The sequence below is a fragment of the Myripristis murdjan genome, chromosome 3, assembly GCF_902150065.1.
Source record: "Myripristis murdjan chromosome 3, fMyrMur1.1, whole genome shotgun sequence".
Lineage (NCBI taxonomy): Eukaryota > Metazoa > Chordata > Actinopteri > Holocentriformes > Holocentridae > Myripristis > Myripristis murdjan.
Window position 1 is genome coordinate 36,550,906 of NC_043982.1, and position 21,343 is coordinate 36,572,248.

General features: G+C 41.8%; 1 protein-coding gene across 1 annotated transcript in view; it reads left to right on the forward strand.

Moving 5' to 3' along the window:
* ush2a (Usher syndrome 2A (autosomal recessive, mild)) overlaps window positions 1–21,343 on the forward strand; it is a 277,638-nt gene that overhangs the window by 104,121 nt on the left and 152,174 nt on the right. The window contains 13 exon segments of the mRNA XM_030046799.1: window positions 962–1,092; window positions 7,670–7,796; window positions 8,376–8,477; window positions 9,316–9,504; window positions 10,017–10,147; window positions 10,299–10,578; window positions 11,053–11,274; window positions 11,740–11,820; window positions 14,446–14,634; window positions 16,910–17,050; window positions 18,272–18,347; window positions 18,748–18,833; window positions 20,518–20,677. Of these exon segments, the coding sequence (XP_029902659.1) occupies window positions 962–1,092; window positions 7,670–7,796; window positions 8,376–8,477; window positions 9,316–9,504; window positions 10,017–10,147; window positions 10,299–10,578; window positions 11,053–11,274; window positions 11,740–11,820; window positions 14,446–14,634; window positions 16,910–17,050; window positions 18,272–18,347; window positions 18,748–18,833; window positions 20,518–20,677 (1,915 nt within the window).

Sequence of the window (21,343 nt, forward strand, 5' to 3'; positions counted from 1 at the left end):
CTGAATGCGAATATTGGAAAATGTAATATAAGCGAATATAAGTGAAGAGCTCATTTGCAAAAACAGATATCTCCATTTGAATTTATTAAACCTTTTAAAACTTTTTTGAATTTTATTAAAATTTACTTTATATTTATTTCTATTTTTTATATGTTTATTTAGCATAATTTTTATTATCCTAAGTCATCCTTTGTGTGTGTGTGTGTGTGTGTGTGTGTGTGTGTGTGTACGTGTGTGTACTCCAAGCAGTATCAGTGAAAAAGGTGTATTCATTTTAAGAATGGCTTTTATCTGTTTTTGCAAATGAACTCTTCAAGTGTAGAATATACTGACATGTTTTATATTTTGAAAAAGCTTTGGTCTAACATTTTTATGCCTGTAAAATATGTCAACATTTAGATTTGGGAATAGCAAGGCTACAAAATAATGCACCATAATAACCTATTTCAGCTAGGTTATAGTATATTTAAAATTTGCATAACAGCTTTGTAGTTATTTCATGGCACACTGAAAACACTAATCTTTATGTCAGTGTCTGTTTACTGAGGGGGATTTTTGAATTAAATATACACCTAAAAAAAAAAAAAAACAGTTTTAACAATTCAAATGTTGTTTATTGTTTGATATAGTAACTAGTATATCAACATCATACAGGTATTAAACATTTGTTTTGGACTGCTGTTTAAGTGTTACAGAGTAGCGAATATTACAGGGTAGCCAAGTTGATCGCAAAATATATGCAAGCAAAGATTTTGACAAGACGCATCAGATATTACTTTTTAACATGTTTAAATTCAATCTGAGCTGAAAATTTGTACTGGATGTACATTGTCCAACACTGAAGGAGTTATTGAGAATGAATGAATGAAAATGAACACATTTTTGTTTTTCTCTTGCTCTTTCCCTCTCTCTCCCTACCTCTCCCTCTCTATCTTTTGGTTTTTATCTCATTCTGTTTCAGGTGTTGAGTTGAGTTTCAGGACTCGGGCCCCGAATGGCCTGTTGCTGTGTGCCTTCTCTCCAGGGAATCAGGATGAGTTCCTCGCTCTGCAGATAAGAAACGGGCGGCCGTACTTTCTATTTGACCCACAGGTAGGGAACAAAGTTTTACTTAACTTTCAGGTTTGACATGGAGCTCCCTCTTGAAGTTGCACAATTTCACAATCTCACAATCACAATCTTTCACAATCCCGTCAGTTTTGGAGCACAGCAATCTGCTAGAGGAGATAAATGGCAAGTTTCATCCTAAAGTCAGAAGAAGTCAGTTTTAAATAAGGAAATCAGTTTGAGATTTGAAGAAGACTGGAGTTTTATGGATTATCAGGCAAAATTATTCAGTGTTGTGCCGAGATGCTTGGAAAGTCGGTGGTTTAGGAAAATGTCTTATAGATTAGTGCATTACAAGGCATGGTGAGGGGTTGATCTTGCTTGCCACATCATATTGATCTTAACATACTGCTAACACTGAACAACAGGGGAGAGGATAATCTCAATATTCTGCACATCATCAAACCAAAAAATGTGCACGTAAGGTGATCCTGCCCATAACTAACCACTGAAAGGGCTACTAATCCATATTATATTGTGTTATTATTGGTCTTAGGCTGATATTTAGATTACTTAGCATGCAGTGTGATACCCAGTTTTCTGTGTTTTATATGCACCATCAAGGCCTGAAGTGGAGAATGTATGTCCCCAGTTGTTGAGAGGCGTGAGCATCTCAGTTTCGTGTGTTTTATTTTTCTGTGTGAGATTATAATATTATCAATTCAGCAGTGTGTCTGCTTGTGGCCATTCAACCCCAATTATGACTTCTCATCTCATAAATTCTTTCCATCCATATGCTCTCATTAGTCTCTCTGCCTCACCACATAATTTCTTTCTTCCTACTTTCCTCCCTTGCTCACCTTTACCTGTCTTTTCTCTCCATTTTCTCTACCAATCCATCTTTGTCTGTCTTTTGCTCTCTCTCTCTCTCTCTCTCTCTCTCTCTCTTGCTCTGTTTCTGTTCTTCATTCTCTCTCCCTCTCTCTTTACCTCTGTTTCCCTCTTTCTCTCTGTCACTTTTTCTCTGTCTCTCATCTAATAAATGTGATCTGCAGCCCCTCATTGGTTTCTCTCAGGGAGAGAGGGAGAGGGGAAAAAACTTTGAAAGTGTGTCAACGTTTGAATTGGACTGCAATTAACTCATTCCCCGCAGTCACCACGCGTGAATACCAATTGCAAGCTAATTAAGCTTTGTGCCCGTGCGCACACGCATACACACACAGCCCTGCTTCCCTTATCCATCCATACAGACACATGTAGGAGGGTTAAAGAGTCAACGACTTCGATGATGAAAGTGATGATGGGAGATGATTACACACATACTTGCATGAGACCACCAACTAATTACACACACACACAATCACACCCACACACACACGCACACACACACACACACACACACACACACACTCCCCCTCCTAACCGACCAATACTTGTAGGTATCAGAAAGTCCCCAAAATGTAAGAATGTTTGTGGCGTGCATCTTTGGTTTTGGATACACATCCTCGCTGATTTAGCTTTTGTCTGTCTTTCTATGTGTGTGTGTGCGTGTGTGTGTGTGTGTGTCACCGTTTGTTTGTTGTGTATGTACATGAGGTTGCATAGGTGCATGTGTGTTACAGTGTATGTGTGTCTTCTCCAACCCAGCTGATTCCTTTGTTTAGGCTAGTTTGTGGTAATTAACAGTGGGAGTGGTGTCACGGCTTATTAGTGTTCCCCTAGATACATATAGCTGGGCCCATTACTTCCCCCCATTAGCCTGTTGAGCTAGCCTAATGGGATTACCAGCGCAGGGGGGCTAATTTAGCGTGACACAGGAAACTGATACGCTCATAAATACGTGCACATTTGAGCTGCCACACACACACACACACACACGTACATGTGGGCACCTGGGCGGGCACAAACACTCCCACTCACATGCATAAGAGGTAGAGGCAGAAACAGTACAGTTCATTTGCTGTCACAAACTGTTTAACACACATGCTAACACACACGCACATACACACTGTATACTTTCTAATGATTTAGGTATGTTGTGTTTTAAGAGTTGCTGGCTGTCTAGAAAGAAATGTGTAGTTACTAGTACCTAGCTGTCACAGGCCGCGATACTGTGATACACACTTTGTCACTCAGCGCACGCATGCAGTTACAGACACACACACAATAGTTAGCTGTCACTGGCTGTTTAACACACTGGCTGGCACTGGCGCACTCACACACTTAGACAGGCGTACACACAAAGTGTCATTTAGCTGTCACTAGCCATGCGTCTTGTCTTTTTCTTAGCTCTGTAATATTGATGACTATCAGCAAACCGGAGGAGGTCTTTGTAATTATACGATGACTCCAAAGAATGAAAACATTGTAACCTTAAACAACAGGTGCTGGATAAAATATGGATTAATGAGGAACTAGAACTCCTCACTTGACTGTTGCCCTGAGTTATATCTTTATTACAACCCAAAGTATTGCTCACCAATAATACTTTTTAGCAGCCCCAAAAAGAGAGAGACAGAGGGAGGGAGGGAGGGAGAGAGAGAGAGAGAGAGAGAGAGAGAGAGAGAGCGCTTTATTAAACAAAATAAGACAGAGTGGGAAGTTACTATTAACCACAAATCAAATAATGGAAGATTTTGGCTGTGGCTTGTAAGTTTGTCTCCACTATTGGTTGTTGTGCCAGAAAAACATCTATATTTGTTATTTTGCCTTTATTTTATCAGGTAGTCCCATTGAGACTAAAAATATCTTGGCCAAAGTAGCAGCCATGCAAAATCATAACAAATTTACAATAAAACATAAAGACAGTTCCTCCATTACCACATTATTTATGATGTCCTCAAATTCATCAGTGGCTATAAATGTTTCTAAATTTAGATCTGTTTGTGAATTATTTCATGACTAACATAATAAGGAAATCCAGTTTTGGGTCAAAACCCAGGGTACATTAAAAAACACCCAATCATGTGCATACATGCACTGTAAGTGTGTGTAATTCTTGTTTTGGTGTACATAGATGAGTGTGTGTCATTGTCACTCATATTCCTTTCAGATTAATATGTAAATATTTCTGCATTGCGCAGATTACATTATCAGCTTCCTAGAGTGATTGCCAAAGGAAGTGTCACACTTTTCAGAGCTGACCTTACTTTGTGTGCGCGCGTGTGTGTGTGTGTGTGTGTGTGTGTGTGTGTGTGTGTGTTTGCTATACTGTCATTATTGTCTAACTTTTGCTGTGTATGTCTGTATGTGTGAAATTGTGTGTGTTGTATTTTTCCATGTTTTGCCTTCTGTGTTTCTTTGTCCCTGTGTATTTAGCTGTGATTGTTGTATCGGTCTCCACTGAATATGAATATGCTTCGACATGGTCAGGACCCCTCTGCAACAGAAAACAGGCATTTCAGCATAATACAGCACATCTTAATGTATCGGTTATGGTAATAATCCACAGAATTTTCATTTACTTTAATGTCGGCCTTGCTACTGTGCATCACTGGTTCATATAAAACAGTTGTGGTTCAACCTGTGGTCAACTCATGAAAGCCTTTACATTTGCTGCTCTTAACATCTAATGCAAGGTTAGGTTTTCCCAGGAAAAATCCTCTGGTGCACAAGAAGTGAAGCAGTAGTGATTCCTGTGGATTTAGCATGATGATAATTTGGTTGTTGTAGAGGAAAAGAACCACAGCAATAAACACAAACAAATAAACAGACAAACAAGAAAAAGGATTTGTTTAATTACCACATTTTGATACAATACACATTAATACCATGCATTATAATGTGATAGGTTGTGATATGGCAGGATTTGATGCTATGTTATACTATGTGATATAGTATGATATGTGTTTACTGTTCCATTGGATTTGTCCTGGACAGTGACCTTAGTTTGAGATAAAATGTAAGATATAACATAAACAAATAAAACATTGCGATACACCATACACAATAACACATTACCCTGTTAGATCTTACTTACATCCATCTGCTATCTGTGCACTGACATGCAGATTTCACACATACAGGACAACCCCTCAGTTAACTTTGTCTGTCTTGGGTTTTACCTCTGCCAGCTCCTCCCACCCCTTAAAATGCAGTGCTATATATTGAAATAGAGAGGGAGTGCGGAAGGGGGAAAGAGATTGGGAGATAGAGAGAGACTGAGGGTTGGAAGGTGAGAGAATGCCAGGGTGAAGGAGAGCGTGGACAGTCGATCTGAATGTCATCCAGTGTAACTGCACAGCATCACTTCATCCAGTGTGTCCCTCTGCTCTCCATAAGAGATTGACTCCACATGCACACTTGCATTTACACACATACATTCTTGTTCATTCAATCTGTCTCTCACATACACATATGCAAGCGCACACACATGCACACACATGCACACACTCACACTCTGCAGGGGGTTGCCAGGTGTAGCTGGGAAAGCCACAGGGGCAGCACTTTGGGTAAGTGCTACTTATCTGGTGCAAGTAAGTAACAGAAGTGTGTCTGTGTGTGTGTGTGTGTCTGTGTGTGTGTGTGTGTGTCTGTGTGTGTGTGTGTGTGTGTGTGTCCGTCCATCAGCTTCCAATATCAAATAGAGTATATTAAAGAGATAGCATTGAGGGCATTGGGGCATTCCCACATACGCATGGATAAACACCCTGAGTCCAGTGCTGTGCAACTCAAGTGCTCCCTGTAGGGATGATACTATTGTCCTTGAGGGTTTTTACTCAATAGAGGTTTGTGTTTCATATGGTCACACACACACAGGCACACACGCACACACAGACACTGCTGCTGACTGTATCTGCTTGCCTTATATTTTTTAGTGTTGTTACTTATGATAGAAAGTCACTGTAATTATCCGTGAGAGAGAGTGAAACTGTGCGTGTGTGTAATGCTTGTGTCTACAGTACAGTTAGGTTGAACTGTTTTTGGAATTGACAAAGATGTCATCATCCACTGAGCCAATGGCTAAAAGTTTTCCTCCAGTTGTTGTCCATGTTGGTGTGTTCTGATTCTGGCATCACATCAAAGGAATTCAAAAACAAACAGGTGGATAAGAGCCTCAATTCATCAATTTTCTAACCATACAGCGGTGGATTAGTGTGGCCACAGCCTTACTTCGGCAATTTTCCTGCCCAGATTTTTCCAGACTCTCATGGAAATATCACTGGGAGCCATTTCTTTTAAATAATTTATCTCTATGTAACTAAAGCTGGCATTGTTAGTGATCATGATATCATATGTAGGTTTGAAAATCTTTATTAGGAATAAACCCTTGAGATGTAACTCCTCCTTACGTTTTCAAGGGGGTCATTTACCAAACTAAACATTGAAAAAAAAAAAATCAAAATAACACAATAATTCAATGATACCAAATGTGACCAATAAAGAAATAAAATGAATGCAATAAATATCACACAATAAGACACACAATATCAGGGGATCATACTCCAAGCAGACCATGAAAGTGGATCATTCATTTGTAGATGGTATATATATTAATGCCAATGGTAGCATTAACAAATAAAGTTATAAAACATAATTACAATCATAAAGGTGTTACTATGGGCATGTACAATTGATCCCATAATAAGCAGACTGGGCAATTTTAATCTAGTGGAAAAATTATATGGATTAAATATTAACAGGTATGTCAATGCAATCACACAGAGCTTTAAACATAAAGGCTATTGACTTGAAATGTCTACATTTCAAAATAAACTGCAGCCAACATAGTCTTCCACAGTAGCGTGGTTCACAGTTTTACTCTTTTGTTAACTCTATCAAGGTTTTCTGAGCATACATGTTCTTCCCTGATTTCCTGCAACACACCTGGGCAATGACAGTTTTCTCACTCATTGAGCCACTTGGCTGCCAAATGCCTTGCTTAAGGGCATCTCAGTGGTGGGTGTTTTAGGAGGGGAGAGTGTACATACTCCCACTGCCTACGTGTGTCCCAGCTAGGTCAGCGGTTTAAAACTCTGTGTGTGTGTGTGTGTGTGTGTGTGTGTGTGTGTGTGTGTGTGTGTGTGTTACATGTGTCTTAGAAAGAGATAGAACCCTCCCTTGTTATATTGTTAAGTAGAGCTGTCAAGTAATGATAGTAAAGATGTCAGAGGCTGATATACTCTGGCATTCATACATTTATTGATCTCATCATTAAATCTTCATCTGTGTGTGTGTGTGTGTGTGTGTGTGTGTGTGTGTGTGTGTGTGTGTGTGTGTGTGTGTGTGTGTATGTGTGTGTGCCCATTATCCTTCTTTTATCACAGTACTTTGCGCACTTGCTAAAAGCTGATCACAACAGTGATGTCATACTTAATAGGCAGCAGAAAGCCCTGTAACAACACTTTGATGTTTGTATGTTTGTGTGTGTTGGAATTCCTTTGAGTGTGTTTGTCTTTGTGTGAGTGTTGTGTGTGTGTTGCTGTTGCTCTCCTGACAGGAGAGACATGATGAAGAAATAATTAAAAATCCTCCAAAGTAAGCAAATCTGCAAGTGGTTACCACGAGACAAAAAGTCATTGAAATGTCCTCAGAACTATAATAATACAAATGTATGTAAATTTCTTTCTGTGTTTTATGTGTGTGTGTGTGTGTGTGTGTGTGTGTGTGTGTGTGTGTTTAGGGTTCTGCGGTGGCTGTGAGCGTACGTGGTGATGGAGGCCGACGCTACAACGATGGACAGTGGCACAGCGTCATGGCAACAAGGCGAGGGGCCGTGGGAACAATCGTTGTTAACAATCAATACAGAGGTAACGCTTCTCATATTCATACCGACCACTGTGTGTGTCTGGCTTGCACCTGCGTGAGAGCAAATGCAAGTGTGTGTGTGTATGTGTGTGTGTGTGCGGTGCACATATACAGGCTTGTACATAGTGTGAGAGACAAGCATGTACATGTGTGTTTCTATGTACTGTATGTAAATTCCCCAGCTCCACATAGAGGTATTATCCAGGTTAATCCCAGCCACTCTCTGTCTGATGAGAATAATGAGGCTTCACACAACCACACGCACACACACTATGCGTTTTTCATTGGTCTTTTGATATCTCTCTGTCTCTCTGTCTCTCTCTCTCTCTCTCTCTCTCACACACACACACACACACACATTATCATGTTCAATTAATTCCATTAATTTCTCTTTCTCCTCATCTGCCTTTCTGTCCAATTCGCTCCATTTTTGTCCTCACCCCATCCAATATCTCCCTTCTTCTCTTATTTATTATCTCTCTTTTGTGTCCTTCTGTGGCTTAACCACTCTTTTTTTTGTCTTTCCCATCTCCCCCCACCTCACTGCACTCACCCCCAACTCCCACACCCGCCACTACCAGGTAGTACATCGGCCCCCAGCGGCAGCACCATTATTGGTGAAAACACCGGGGTGTTCATTGGAGGCCTACCTGAAGACTTCAGTCTGCTAAGACAGGATTCAGGTGAGTCCGTTCCCATCCACCATCTTTGTAAAACATTCAAGATGTGAGATTTGACATTTTTGATTTGACTCGATTCATCCTCTCGTCTGAGTATTACTTGATAGCTCTTGATTATTTATTTGGTCATTTTAATTTTTGATTTACTTTTTGACACTGCTTCCCATTTGCATATGATAGGGATTGTATATCTTGTTCAACAGGTGTTGCCACACTGGGCATCATACCCAGGCCCTCTAGTTTGGAAATGACTTCACTAACTACTGCCTTCATAAAATTCATTAAACTTGTCAGCACTCCTTTTTCAGATGAAATATGCTTGTTGACATGCACTGATAAGCAGACTGGGCACTGACAGTTTGAGTCTCTGTAATTTACATTAACTTGGCTCTTGTGTTGCTCTGGTCCAATCAGAAACTTTGTCCAGTGCAGCTCAGTGATATTAGGCCAAGAGCCAAACGGTAGTCAAACTGCCAACATCCTATGCACAAATTGGCTTGGCATATTTAAAATTTTACTCTTAAATTTCAGGTTCTGTTCATTCACACATTGATTGGTAAAGACACAAAGAGCACAGAATAGGACTGAGCCTTGTATCATGCACCAAGGTGGTCGAAACCGGCCACTCGTGCAAACACAAATGTGCATAATCCTTGATCACTACTTACACTCGTACGCCTCTCCTTCCACTTTGATGCAGGCGCAAGTGAGAAAAAAACCTGAATGGGCCTGATGAAAATGCCACTTGGTAGATGTAATGTCCTACCAAACACGATTCACTGTCACCAAATCAAGCCCTCAGAATCGTAATGGTGTCCTTCCTTTTTGTCTGTCTCACTAGGTGATGCCCAGTTGGTGCGACAAGGCTTCTCTGGTTGTCTTAGAGACGTGCGTTTTAAGACAAGCGACAGCCCATCAGAGGAGTGGAAACGCCTGGACTGGGCAACTGCCACTGAGAGGGTGGCAGCCTACGAGAGCTGGGAGGGATGTCCTGTCCAAACTGTGGACGGAGCTCATTTTCTGGGTCAAGGTAGGAGCCAATCATATGTCCTGTTGTTGATGCATTTCATTGTAATAATGTTTGTTTTTGTCTGTTCATTTATTCCCCTATTTCACAACAATGCACACTGATAAAATTAACAACAAGCAAGACGAGAACAGCTTGATAAATGGCTTGTTGTGGGTGATATTGCAATTGCTGAAGACTACCTAATGCCTGTTAGCTTCCTTTTGGTTGGAGTTATCTTGAATACAGGTTTTATATGGGTAGGATGAGTGAGTGTGGAAGCCTACATGAAACAAATTGTTTACATAAGTGCTTGAGCTTGCAAAACAATGTCAAGTGGGTCCAGAGCATTTTTGGTGCAACAGTTGCTCTACTTTATATCACTTTTATGCTAAAGCTTTCATGCTAAAACTTAAATGTGTGAAACGAACACAGTTCTTCCATAAATATGCCAAATACAAGTTGTTCACCATCTTTAGTCCCTAACCAGATAATGAAATGGCATGTTGTTGATAATGATGTCCTCGTGTTCTCAGGTTATTTGGAGTTGAGCAGAGATGTGTTCAGTGGTGGAGAGAGCTTTGACATTAGTATGGAGTTCAGAACAGACCAGCTCAGTGCCGTGTTGCTCTTCACGTACAACACACACTCTAAAGACTACATGCTGGTACGTAGCACACACAGATACATGCGCACAACTTTAAAATGATCATTTGAATACTGAACATACCCAGAACACTGCATGAAAATTGCTGACAAAACATAATCACTTTGTTTATTGTGTGTGTGTGTGTGTCTATGTGTGTGTGTTTGTTCAGGTGGAGCTGGAAAGTGGTCTCCTCTCCTTTATTCTGTCTTGGGGAGGTCATGTGACTGAGCTCGTCTTGTGGGTGGGGCTTGGCTACTGTGACGGAGACTGGAACCAGCTCTCGTTGGCGAAACGCGGCTCATTAATCTCTGCTGCAGTCAATGACTGGGCAGAAGAGATGAGAGGCTTGGGAGGAGCAGCGAGGCTGAGAGTTGATTCACCAGTGTATCTGGGGGGCTTACCCACCACGCTCATACACCCTGCACTGGCCAGCCGAAATCACAAACACGGTGAGATTTAAATGCTCACACAAGAGCACACGCAACAACACCTGTCCTCCTGAAAAAAACAGTGCGCATAGGTTAAGCATTGAGGTGACAGTCCTATCCAACTTCATATAGTACAATGCATGTATAACAACTGAGTAATACCACCATCGCATCAATACTAGTAGTAGAGATTAGGAAGGAACAAGGAGACAGCACTGTGATGTAGAAAAAGTTTTGTTTTTCTTTTTATTATGGGTTACTTGGAGTACAGTTAATTTAATCTCGATCTACTCAATGTAAACGAAGACGTTTGGGGTAAGATGATACAACATTTGTACGTGAGGGCAGCAAGATTGTAATGTGTGTCAAGTGAACTTTGAGCAGGATGTCACTTCTGTAAACAAGAAGGCTTATTTAAGGTAAAGGGAGAGCAACTTTTCAGATTTACTGCTCTCCTCTCTTTTTTTCCTCTTCCTCTGACCCCCCTGTCTCTAGGCCTTGGTGGCTGCATAAGGGGTGTGACCATTCGAAGTGATGAAACCAAAACTGTCAGTCGGCCTGTTAATCTCTACGCTGCCACCCGCCGTTCTGTGAGAGTCAACCTCGATGGCTGTCCAACCAGTGAGAGCCGCTTCCACTGTCGAGGAAATGATTCGGTTTTGGTGTACACTGGGAAAGAGACACAAACCAGAGATTACAGCCTGCAGCCTTTCACTGGTAACGATCTCCTGTACACGAACACATCTGTACTCACCCACAGTGAGCAGTGAAGGTATAGGGTCTTTTTTGCTTGTGTCATTCGGTAGATTTACCGTACAGGCACCGCTAAGCTGTAGCAAATGCCGTGTTGAACGCCTTAATCATAATCTTCCTACACTGGAGAGCTTTCTGCTTCAATGAACCCAGAGAAAATCTTGCTTTAAGATATTCTGCAAGTGATCTTACAATATTCCAACGTGTTTTCATAAACAAAAAAGAAAAAAATATTGGTTGAGCTTTTTTTTAAATCATACCTAAACTGAGGTGTTTCAAAGACCCTGCTGTTAATCAACTAACTCTCAAACAACTCTCATGTCCCCTGTGCCCTGTAACCATCACCCCACCCCACCCCCACCCATGTGCACACACACACACACACACACACACACACACACACACACACACACACTTTCACCCCTCCAGAGTACTTGTACAGGTATGTGGCTTTGGCTGCAGGAGGCTGGGCAGCAGGACCTTGGGAGAGAGGACGCAGCCAAGGCACAGGTAAAACACACCTGCACAGAAGTCGCACATGAGCGCAGCCAAGCACATAACACCCACACACACACACACACACACACACACACACACACACACGCATACACACAGAGGATGCCTTGTTCAGTATCAATTCACATAAAAATCCAACAAATTAAGTTGGTTTTGTAGTGAGCTCCTCTTATCTCTGTGGCATTATTTGTCCTGTGTGTGTGTTTGTGTGTTGGAGTGTGTGTTCGTATCTGGCCAGTAGGTATTACAGTCAGAGATGAGATATGGCAGAGCGATGCCTTATCATAAGTGCCTCATACACACACACACACACACAGAACACAGAACAGCACCAGTGGGAGCTGCTTGCCCGACCACAGATGAAGAGGCTTTGTGTGTGTCTTGATATGTGTAGATAGCATGTTTGTGTATTGTGTACTGTGTATGTATGTCTGCCTCTGTGCAAGTGCACCTGTGCTTTTGTGCGTACCAGGGCTTAGTGCATGCCGGGTTTTTTTTTTTTCCTTCTAAGTGTTATTTATATCTTCATCAGTGTAGTGTGTGTGTGTGTGTGTGTGTGTGTGTGTGTGTGTGTGTGTGCATGGTTTATGTATTATACATGGTACAAAGCTTGTATAATCTGCTATAGCATCATTTTTATTCTTTTATCTAACCTCCGTCTGACACACTCTAATAGTATGAGAGATTGATAAGGCACATAAGTTCATACGTATTCCCAAGCCTTTGGTGTTAACATGCTGCCTGTGAGGGGGTGTGTGTGTGTGTGTGTGTGTGTGTGTATGTGTGTGTATATGTGTCTGATCCCCAGTGTGTCTGTCCTGTGCTTGATCTTAATTTACTCAAATGCACTTTGGAAGCAGCAGAACAGGGAGCAGAGTCCCTCTTTTTTTAATGCTGACTTTCCTCTTTAATGTTTTTCTTTGTTCTGAAGAGATTTTTTTGATGTGAAAGAGCTCCTTTCTCGTAGTGTATGAGACTTATCCCAGGCCAGTGATATTATGTGTGGTTGATGGCATGAGAGATTGATAAGGCCTCTATAAAGGGCATCCTAGTAAAAGGCTGTTGACCCAGAATGGCCTGTCTGGTCCCTGGTGGAATATAAAGCTGCTCTTTAGTAGTGAACGATACACTGTTAGGTCTCAGTATAGCATCCTGTGGGCAGAGAGAGGGACGGGATGAAGAAGAGAGAGAGAGAATAGGAGTGAGGTGGCGAGGGAAGGAGACGGGGAGGGAGGCAAGGAGGGACAGGGAGGAGAAGATGGAATTGGGGAGTTAAAATGGAGAGGAAAGGAGGAAGGAAATTAGTCAGCGGGAGAAAGCAAATGAGGGAGGGAGGAGGAGATAGAGCATGAAGCAGCTCTTAAGCTATTTTATGTCTCAATATATATTCCTGCTCAACATCTAAATAACACCACAGAAGACTGGAGGAGGAAGATGTGATAGATAGATAGATAGATAGATAGATTAAGTAGAGCAAAGTATTGCAAACATGCAAAAAATGGAAAGAAGTTTTATTTTGTAACCTTGGACATTGTTATTATGTTCATCATTGTCTTCCAGCAAAAAACTGTCATTTCACATCATGGAAAGTGACCAGGCTGTTAGTATCTTCAGAAATTTGAAATCAGCCTCAGCACCTGCTCTTGGGGACATATTTTGGGGGTCATATATTAATTTTCTGTGTGCTGTATGTTCAAATTTGGGTTGCAGAAACTAGTCTAGACTTTGTACTCCTTTGATTGGTCATGATTGACGCCAGCCCCTGCCACACCAACCGATAATGTATTCATCCTAATCCAGCTCGCGACTGTACCGCTGGTGCACCTCCACTTCACCATCGCCTTTGGTCACGAAATTACCAAAAATCTGTCGGTCACACCCAAGGGAGTTTGTGCTCTGAGCTTGCGTCACCACCTACGTTTGCACCTTGATTTACGAAAATAGAGCCCCAAGTTTAGACTGACAGCTGATCGTCTCTTGGACTAAGTTCAGCAGAAGAGAGGAAGAGGAAGATTTAAAGAAGGATGGAAGGATGGATGGAGATTGAAAATGAAGTCAGTCTGAAGGAGTGAAGCGATGAGGCGGCGGTGTGAGAGAGAGAGAGAAAGAGAGAGAGAGAGAGAGAGAGAGAGAGAGCTGGACCCAGCTACACCACAGAGGGTGTGAGAGAGAAGGTGGGGGTTGCAGAGAGGAAGGGAGGCTGATTGCTGTGAAATATAGCCCAGAATGAATGGCTGGCTGTATTAAATCAGTGCTGAAAAAGTTACAACTCTCATAAATACTATTTATGCTAATGGCTAGGTATGATTTACTAGGCCTATTAAAACACAGAGAAATGGGAGATGCTTTTTCTTTACCCTCATGCGCTCCCTACCTGCCGTTTTCTTTTTCTTTCTTTCATCTGCTTCTTCTCATTTTTTTTATTAACTTATTTCTTTTAGTTTTAGCTTTACTTTTTCTTCTGTCTTTCATTCTATGTCTTGCTTTATTGTTCACTGGTTTGTTTGTTTTGTTTTGTTTTTTTCCTGTTTGCTGATTAATGCTATTTTTTATCTTTATCTCTGGCTTTCTTTATCCGCATCGCTCTTCTTGTCTCATTTTACCGCTCTCTTTCTTCAGTACCCAGGCACGTCCCGCCCCCGATCGCAGCTCAGAGTGAGAGTGGCTTCAGTGCCAAAGTGACCTGGGCCCCGCCCACTGGTGATGTCAGAGGGGTCATTGACAGGTATGAGCTGAGGGCCTATGATCGAAACCGGCTGGATGCAGCGCCTGTTACAGCCGTATATCCAGCTGATGGAAATTTCACAGGTAACAAACATGAACACAAATAATCAATTTTCCACATATTCACAGCAGAGCTTGGCTGGACAGAGACTGATAACCATAAAAAAAAAAACTTGCAACTAAAACAAGACTATAGTCATATGAGGATTATCATGGGGAGTTAGTCCATTCATTCATGCATATGACTTAAACAGAAACGCATATTGTCTTATTCTTAGTTATGGCAACAGTAGCTTTATTACCCTTTACAGCTTTAACCCACAAAATAATGGAGACAATTTTTATTGTATGACAAAGTAATTATGCTTGTATCTGTCTTCCTGCATAAAACTCCAAGTGCACATCATTATGCATTTAAAACATTGTGATTTGGCTCTCAGTATCTCCAGAAGCATGAATACAGCTTAAAAGAGGATATCATCTGCTCTTAGTGGGATATTTGTGGAGCGATATATATATATATATATACACATATATGAATAAATGGGTCCACTATATTAATATGTGGGGCACTGTATAGGAAAACATCACTTATATTTCTTACCCATCCAGACTTTCTGCAAACACCCTTTATTGAGACCTCTAAGGACATTTCAGTCCTCACAGAAGTGTGTGTGCAACATATACACACTCTTTTTCAGTCACTTGCTTTCTCTCTCTCTCTCTCTCTCTTTCTCTCACACACGCACACACACACACACACACACACACACATACACACAGTGTCCCAGGCAACCCTGCTAATGTCCTCCTGGCAAGTCCCCAGCTTCAGTAGACTGTCTCCATTTGGAACGAGACACTCAGGACTACCCCAATGATGTCATACCCTGGCATCCGTCCTCTCTCTCTCTCTCTCTCTCTCTCTGTTGCTCACTTTCCTCCCTCTCCTCACTTCGTCTTTTACGATGATGATGATGATGTCTGCGTCCGCTGCTGCTATTCGTTCCTCCTCTCATCCACTCCACCATGTCTCCAGGCAAATATGAAGATGGGCTCTCTGTCTCTGTCTCTCTCGCTCTGCACCCCACTCCCTCCCTCTCTCTCGCTCTCTCTCTGCCAGACATTAAGGCCACCATGATAAGGCTTCTTGCTAATTTATGATGGCCTCGACACCTGACTGCAGAATTACACCAACGGCTAAAAAACACAGAAAGCAAATGAGGGTGTAATGGCGGTGGAGTGGGGCCCTGGCCCCTAATTGAATTAAAAGACATGGGTGAGCAAGGGAGAAAGAGAGAGACAGAGATGGAGAGAGAGGGAGAGAGAGATGTGGGGAATGAATGGGGACAGGGTGAGGAGAGGTGGAGGGGGACATGAGGAGAGAGTAGAGGAAATGAAAGAAAGTGATTGAGGAAAGATGGAGGAAACAAAAGCATGAAAGAGGCTGAGGCATCTGAAAACAAAACAAAAACAACTAAAAACAGGATTGAGCCTTTCCAGTGAGAATGGACTCCCATTCATTTGCAAAGTGTGATAAATGTGCAGGAATTTGTGTGTTGACACATCAGGTGTTGATGTGCTGCAGTATTTCAACATATTGTCATACAGCATAGAGACAACAGGGTGGCACATACACTGCAAGGAGACAGTGAAAGCCAGACAGTCAGGAGCACATTCACGGGGTAATCAGTTTACCCACCTTTATATTTGTGGACGAGTTTACCCAGCTTTTTAAGTCTGACATAAATTTTAATGACCTGTCATAGCACGTAGTGTCAAACTGCTGTGAGTTATGTGAGGATGGAAGGAGGAAGGAACAACATACATTAACGCGTCTGAAAGTATTATTGCTTTTACGTAAGTGGTTGCCTTATCATGATCATGAACTGAAAGTCAGGGTTTGCCCGCCTTTTCTTTTACCACAGCGTGTAAACATTACAGTGTGCCATTACAATGTACAGCACAAATGTTTAGCAAGGACATTTGGTGAGTGAGAAATTTTAAGGAAGAGAGGAGAGACGGAGAAGACGAAGACAGCGAGAAAGGATATGAGCGTATGAGAGCTGTTTTAAAATTCATAGTGCAACAGTGGAAGGAATAATAGACTTACAGATAAACACCAACAATAGTAAACTAAGCTGTCCCTGTGCAAAGCATAACCCAGAAATGCGGCTGTGTGATATCGTGCCTCCGCTTTTCTATTTGAGAGCATGTTTAGTAAATATTTTGTATGGCTGCTGAAGTGTTCAGACACTTAGCCAGCCTCTGCTTTCCACAGGGGTTTCCTTTTAAAACTCCAAAAAGTCTTTGAAGGGTGTTTAGCATTTATCTCTCTGCATCTCTCTCTCCTTCTCTCCAGGTGTGTTGTCAGGTCTGACTCCATTCACTCGTTACATCGTCACAGTGAGCGCCTGTACTCCTGTCGGCTGTACTGAGAGTCTTAATAAGGACAACACTGATGATGATGACGGGAGATGGAGCCTTACTACCCCAGAGGAAGGTACAGTACAGCTGTAAAACACACGCGCAAGCACACACCCTTAAATACGGACACACACACGCAGGAGACTAACTCACACTGAGTCATTAAGTATGTACACACAGTTGGGCAGAATTGTCGCCCTTTCTCCCTTTCGCTCTCCCTTTTCCAGCAGTGTTGATGAATGTTGGCTTCTCTTATTCACAGTGCTGTCCAACTAGACACACACTCACACACACACACATGGGACACACACAGAGGAGATGTATGGAATGTCACAGAGCAGAGGAAAGCGTAGAGAGGAGAGGGGAAGAGGTCAGGACAGGATAAACAGCAGCCGCGACAAAAGACAGAAGAAGCGAGACAGTCAGAAAGGAAAGGAGGCAGACAGATGAAAGAGAATGAGATGTATCACGATTTGGTGAGAGATGTTAAAAAAACAAAACAACAAACAATGAAAATGAGGAGACAAACATTTTTTCTTTTTCTTTTCTTGGAGGTGATGCAAGGAAGAGAATGGGGGAAAAGGAACAGTGAGGGAGAGAAGAGATATTTTTTTGCCGTCATTCAGTTGCATTAAGCTGTGTTGGGCTAACTGGCCTTGTTTGGGAGATAATGTGACGGCAGGGGTCAGTGCAGAGACAGCAAAAATCAATCTGAAGTTTTAAAAAAAATACAGATTACTGTATTGATTCTGACTGAGTGCAGAGAGTAGACATTGGACTATGTTAGACTGGAGAAACATCTCACTTAATACTCTATTTCTCTCTCTCTTGCTTCCAATTCACTTTTGGCTCTGCCTGTCTCTCACATACACACACACACATACACACACACACTTTTTCCCTTTTTCTTCTACATCCATCCCTCCATTTGCCATATGCTGAAGCCATCAATGCCATAGCCTGCATAATTTCTAAATGAAATGAAGAGTTTCATTTCAATAAGATGTATCCACAATTTTTAACCAACATCTGACACCTGTAATAGACTGATCAGCAGTATGACATTAAAACTCACTGTGATTTGTTTAATTTCTTTATTTAAGGTATTTGCTCACAAGCATTTGCTAAAATGCTTGTGATTTTTAAATACTGAGAAGTTAACACTGGATAATAATTGTTTTCTGCTGAATGGATCTATGGCACTTTTGAATCAAACAGTTGGAATATCTCATGTTTTGGTCCTAGAAGATTAGCTGATATTCCCCCGACTAATGACTTTATGATCTGACCACTTCAGCTCCACAAGCTGTCTCCGCTCCAGCTGGGGTCTCATCCCCCTCCGCTCTCTATGTTACCTGGGGACCCCCAGCAAGGTAACACTCACAGCAAATCTCAGCTACACGTTCATGTAAACACTTGTCACCTTATTTATGTGACAAAATGTGCACAAAAAGATCCTGATTCACAAATCACATTCATGTCCAAATCCTGCACTTTACTTTTTTTTTTTTTTTTTTTTTTGCTTTTGCTGAGATATTTAGCAATGAAATAAATCATAAATACCTATTGTACTAAATCAAAATCAAAGATAATTGTTTCTATGGGTAGCTACAATATTTATCTATTTTTATTGTGCACACGTGTTCACTAGATGAAGATACAACAGTTAAAGTGTAAATAGAATTTAACCACAAAAGTGCACATTAACATTACCTATTATAAAAATGTTAGGTTTATAACATTGCCCTCATTTCACTTTCCTTCCATTGTTAGGCCCAATGGACCCATTACAGAGTACATCCTCTATCACAACGACAGAATGGTCTACAGGGGGAATGACAGACAGCTCAACATCACTGGTGAGGGGAAGAGCGTGTGTGCATGTGTGTGTGCGTGTGCCACAGCCTCATCGTGACTGCGGAGGGACAAGGGCTCCGTGTAAAGAGAAGGGGAAGAGTGAAGAAAAGCAAAATGGAGTGGGGGATTAGCATTTGAAAGAGGAAAGAGCATCTCAGTCCATACCAAGGGAATAGCACTTTGAAAAAGAGTGTTAAACACACACAGACACACACACACACACACACACACACACACACAGTAGAATGAAGCACTAGAGAAACAAAGAGCACTAAACATGAGCACACATGCATATACACACACACACACACACACACACACACAGGCACACACACACAATTTGCTTTGAAAGCAGTCACTAAAGAGACTTAGACACGGGTTGAGACACATGTCACACCACTGAGACTAGATCATTGGCATGCTTTACCAGGACACAGACATACACACACACACACACACACACACACCACATACAAGACAATACAAGACTGACACAATCTCAGTGGAGCACATGCAGACACACACACACACACAGCAGTAGGCAGGAACGTACTCACACTCACATTCAGGAACATTCACAGGAGAGGTATATGGCATCTTACAAGAACAGAATAGATTATCAGCTATTCTCAGTTAACGCACACGCACACTGTTCGCAGTACATCACGCTGCTCAGGTGTGTGTGTGTCCGTGTCTGTGTGTCTGTGTCCTGGTGCCGTTAATGAAGGCGGGAGAGTATGTATCATCCATGCTGGGCTAATAATGCAGAGTGTCTGATGTTCACAGTGATTGGAAGGATTATGGACATGGTAATTATAGGGGCAAGAACAGATGATGTTACGGAGCAAGAGAGCGAGATTGAGACAGTGCGACAGATTGAGAGCAGTTGTGAAGCAGAGAGAAAGATCAACACTGAAAGAGATGGAAAGATTGAGGGGCAGAAAGGGAGCCGGAGTAAGAGAGAGGAGGGCCCCGTCCTGACGGGATTAAAATTGCAAGACAACAGCGGTGATGTAATGTTTTACCGTCCGCATAAGTCATTTCAATAGGCAGTCTGGATGGAATAGCCTGCACAAGCCTTCAGTGTTACTGGGCAAGTCTGTTCTGTTGTTTCCGGTTGCATTCACCAGCTGAAGACTTTTCCTGCCTGCCTGCCGGGAAATAAACACAAAACATAGCAAATGTCTTGAGCTCGGAAAAGTCAGAAACATGCTGAATAAGAGGACTCGATGCTTGAGTTCAGTAATGTCCATTATTGTCCTGATCATGCAAAATTCACATTTCTGTAAATGGCAATGGATCACCCGATATTATTCTCATTCACATATTTTTATTCAAACACTGACCGGCCGATCTGGATGAGTGAGACGGTGAGTGAGACAGTCTGAATTATTACTCGCATGTCCAGTAAAAATCACGGACATGATCCTGCCAGGCAATCCTACAATTACTGAGTTATGCTAGTAAAGATTATATTACCTCTTCCCCTAGTAGTACTAATCCTGTCCAGAGACTCTCAAAGACAGAAACTGATAGAGAGAGAAATTGTGAGTCAGGAGGTAAAGCAATCTTTAATGCGGTTCTGCCACAAGAGGTGGCATAATTCGCTCATTTAAATTTATGTTTATGAATCAGTGGTATTGTTGTCTGTGTGTTTCTGTGTGTGTGTGTGTGTGTGTCTTGCAGGTCTAGGTGTGTATTCCACCCATGTGCTGGTGCTGAGTGCGTGTACGTCGGCCGGCTGCACAAACAGCTCCCAGGTCACAATGTTAACCTCCCAGCTTCCCCCTGGGCCCCTGCAAACACCAACCCTTACCCTGCTGGACTCACGGACCATTCTGGTGGAGTAAGTACACACCTACCTGCATGCACACGCATACACTCACATATATACACACATACTTAAAAACCATGTTCACACTAAGCCAGGTTTAATTTAAAAATGTGTCTTTTCTCTCTATTTGGCCTTTTGTCCACACTAAACCTGTTTTTTTCCACCTTTTTTCCAGTATATTTAAATTTGAAAAAAAAAAAAAAAAAAAAAAAAGCCAGTCTGGCGTTGTAGTGTGAAGGAGGAAAACTGAGCTTTTTGAAAACACTGACAAAGGACTGTCATGTGATGTAGAGCTGCACATCATCACATGATCCAAGCTCTAGCCCTGTGCATGCTCGATAGGACACGATAGGACACTAATTATTTTGGGGCTGTTTCATGTGGACGGTGAGCTTTTGGAAAATAGCCTGAAAGTCCATGCACAGTGAATAAGGACACATGTACACACAAAAACATTTACAAACATAGATACTGAAAAAGGAACACACATATACACACACATTAGGACCCATAAAATTGCCACCAGACACTGTGCGCGACTCATGCACCATCTACAAATGTTCAGATAAGCCTGTTATTGGGAAGTGTCACATGCTGGGCGTTAACTGTGCACAAGTCTGACTGGACAAATTTTATAGACATGATGATGTAGTTATGATGCCTGTTGACATCGGGCAT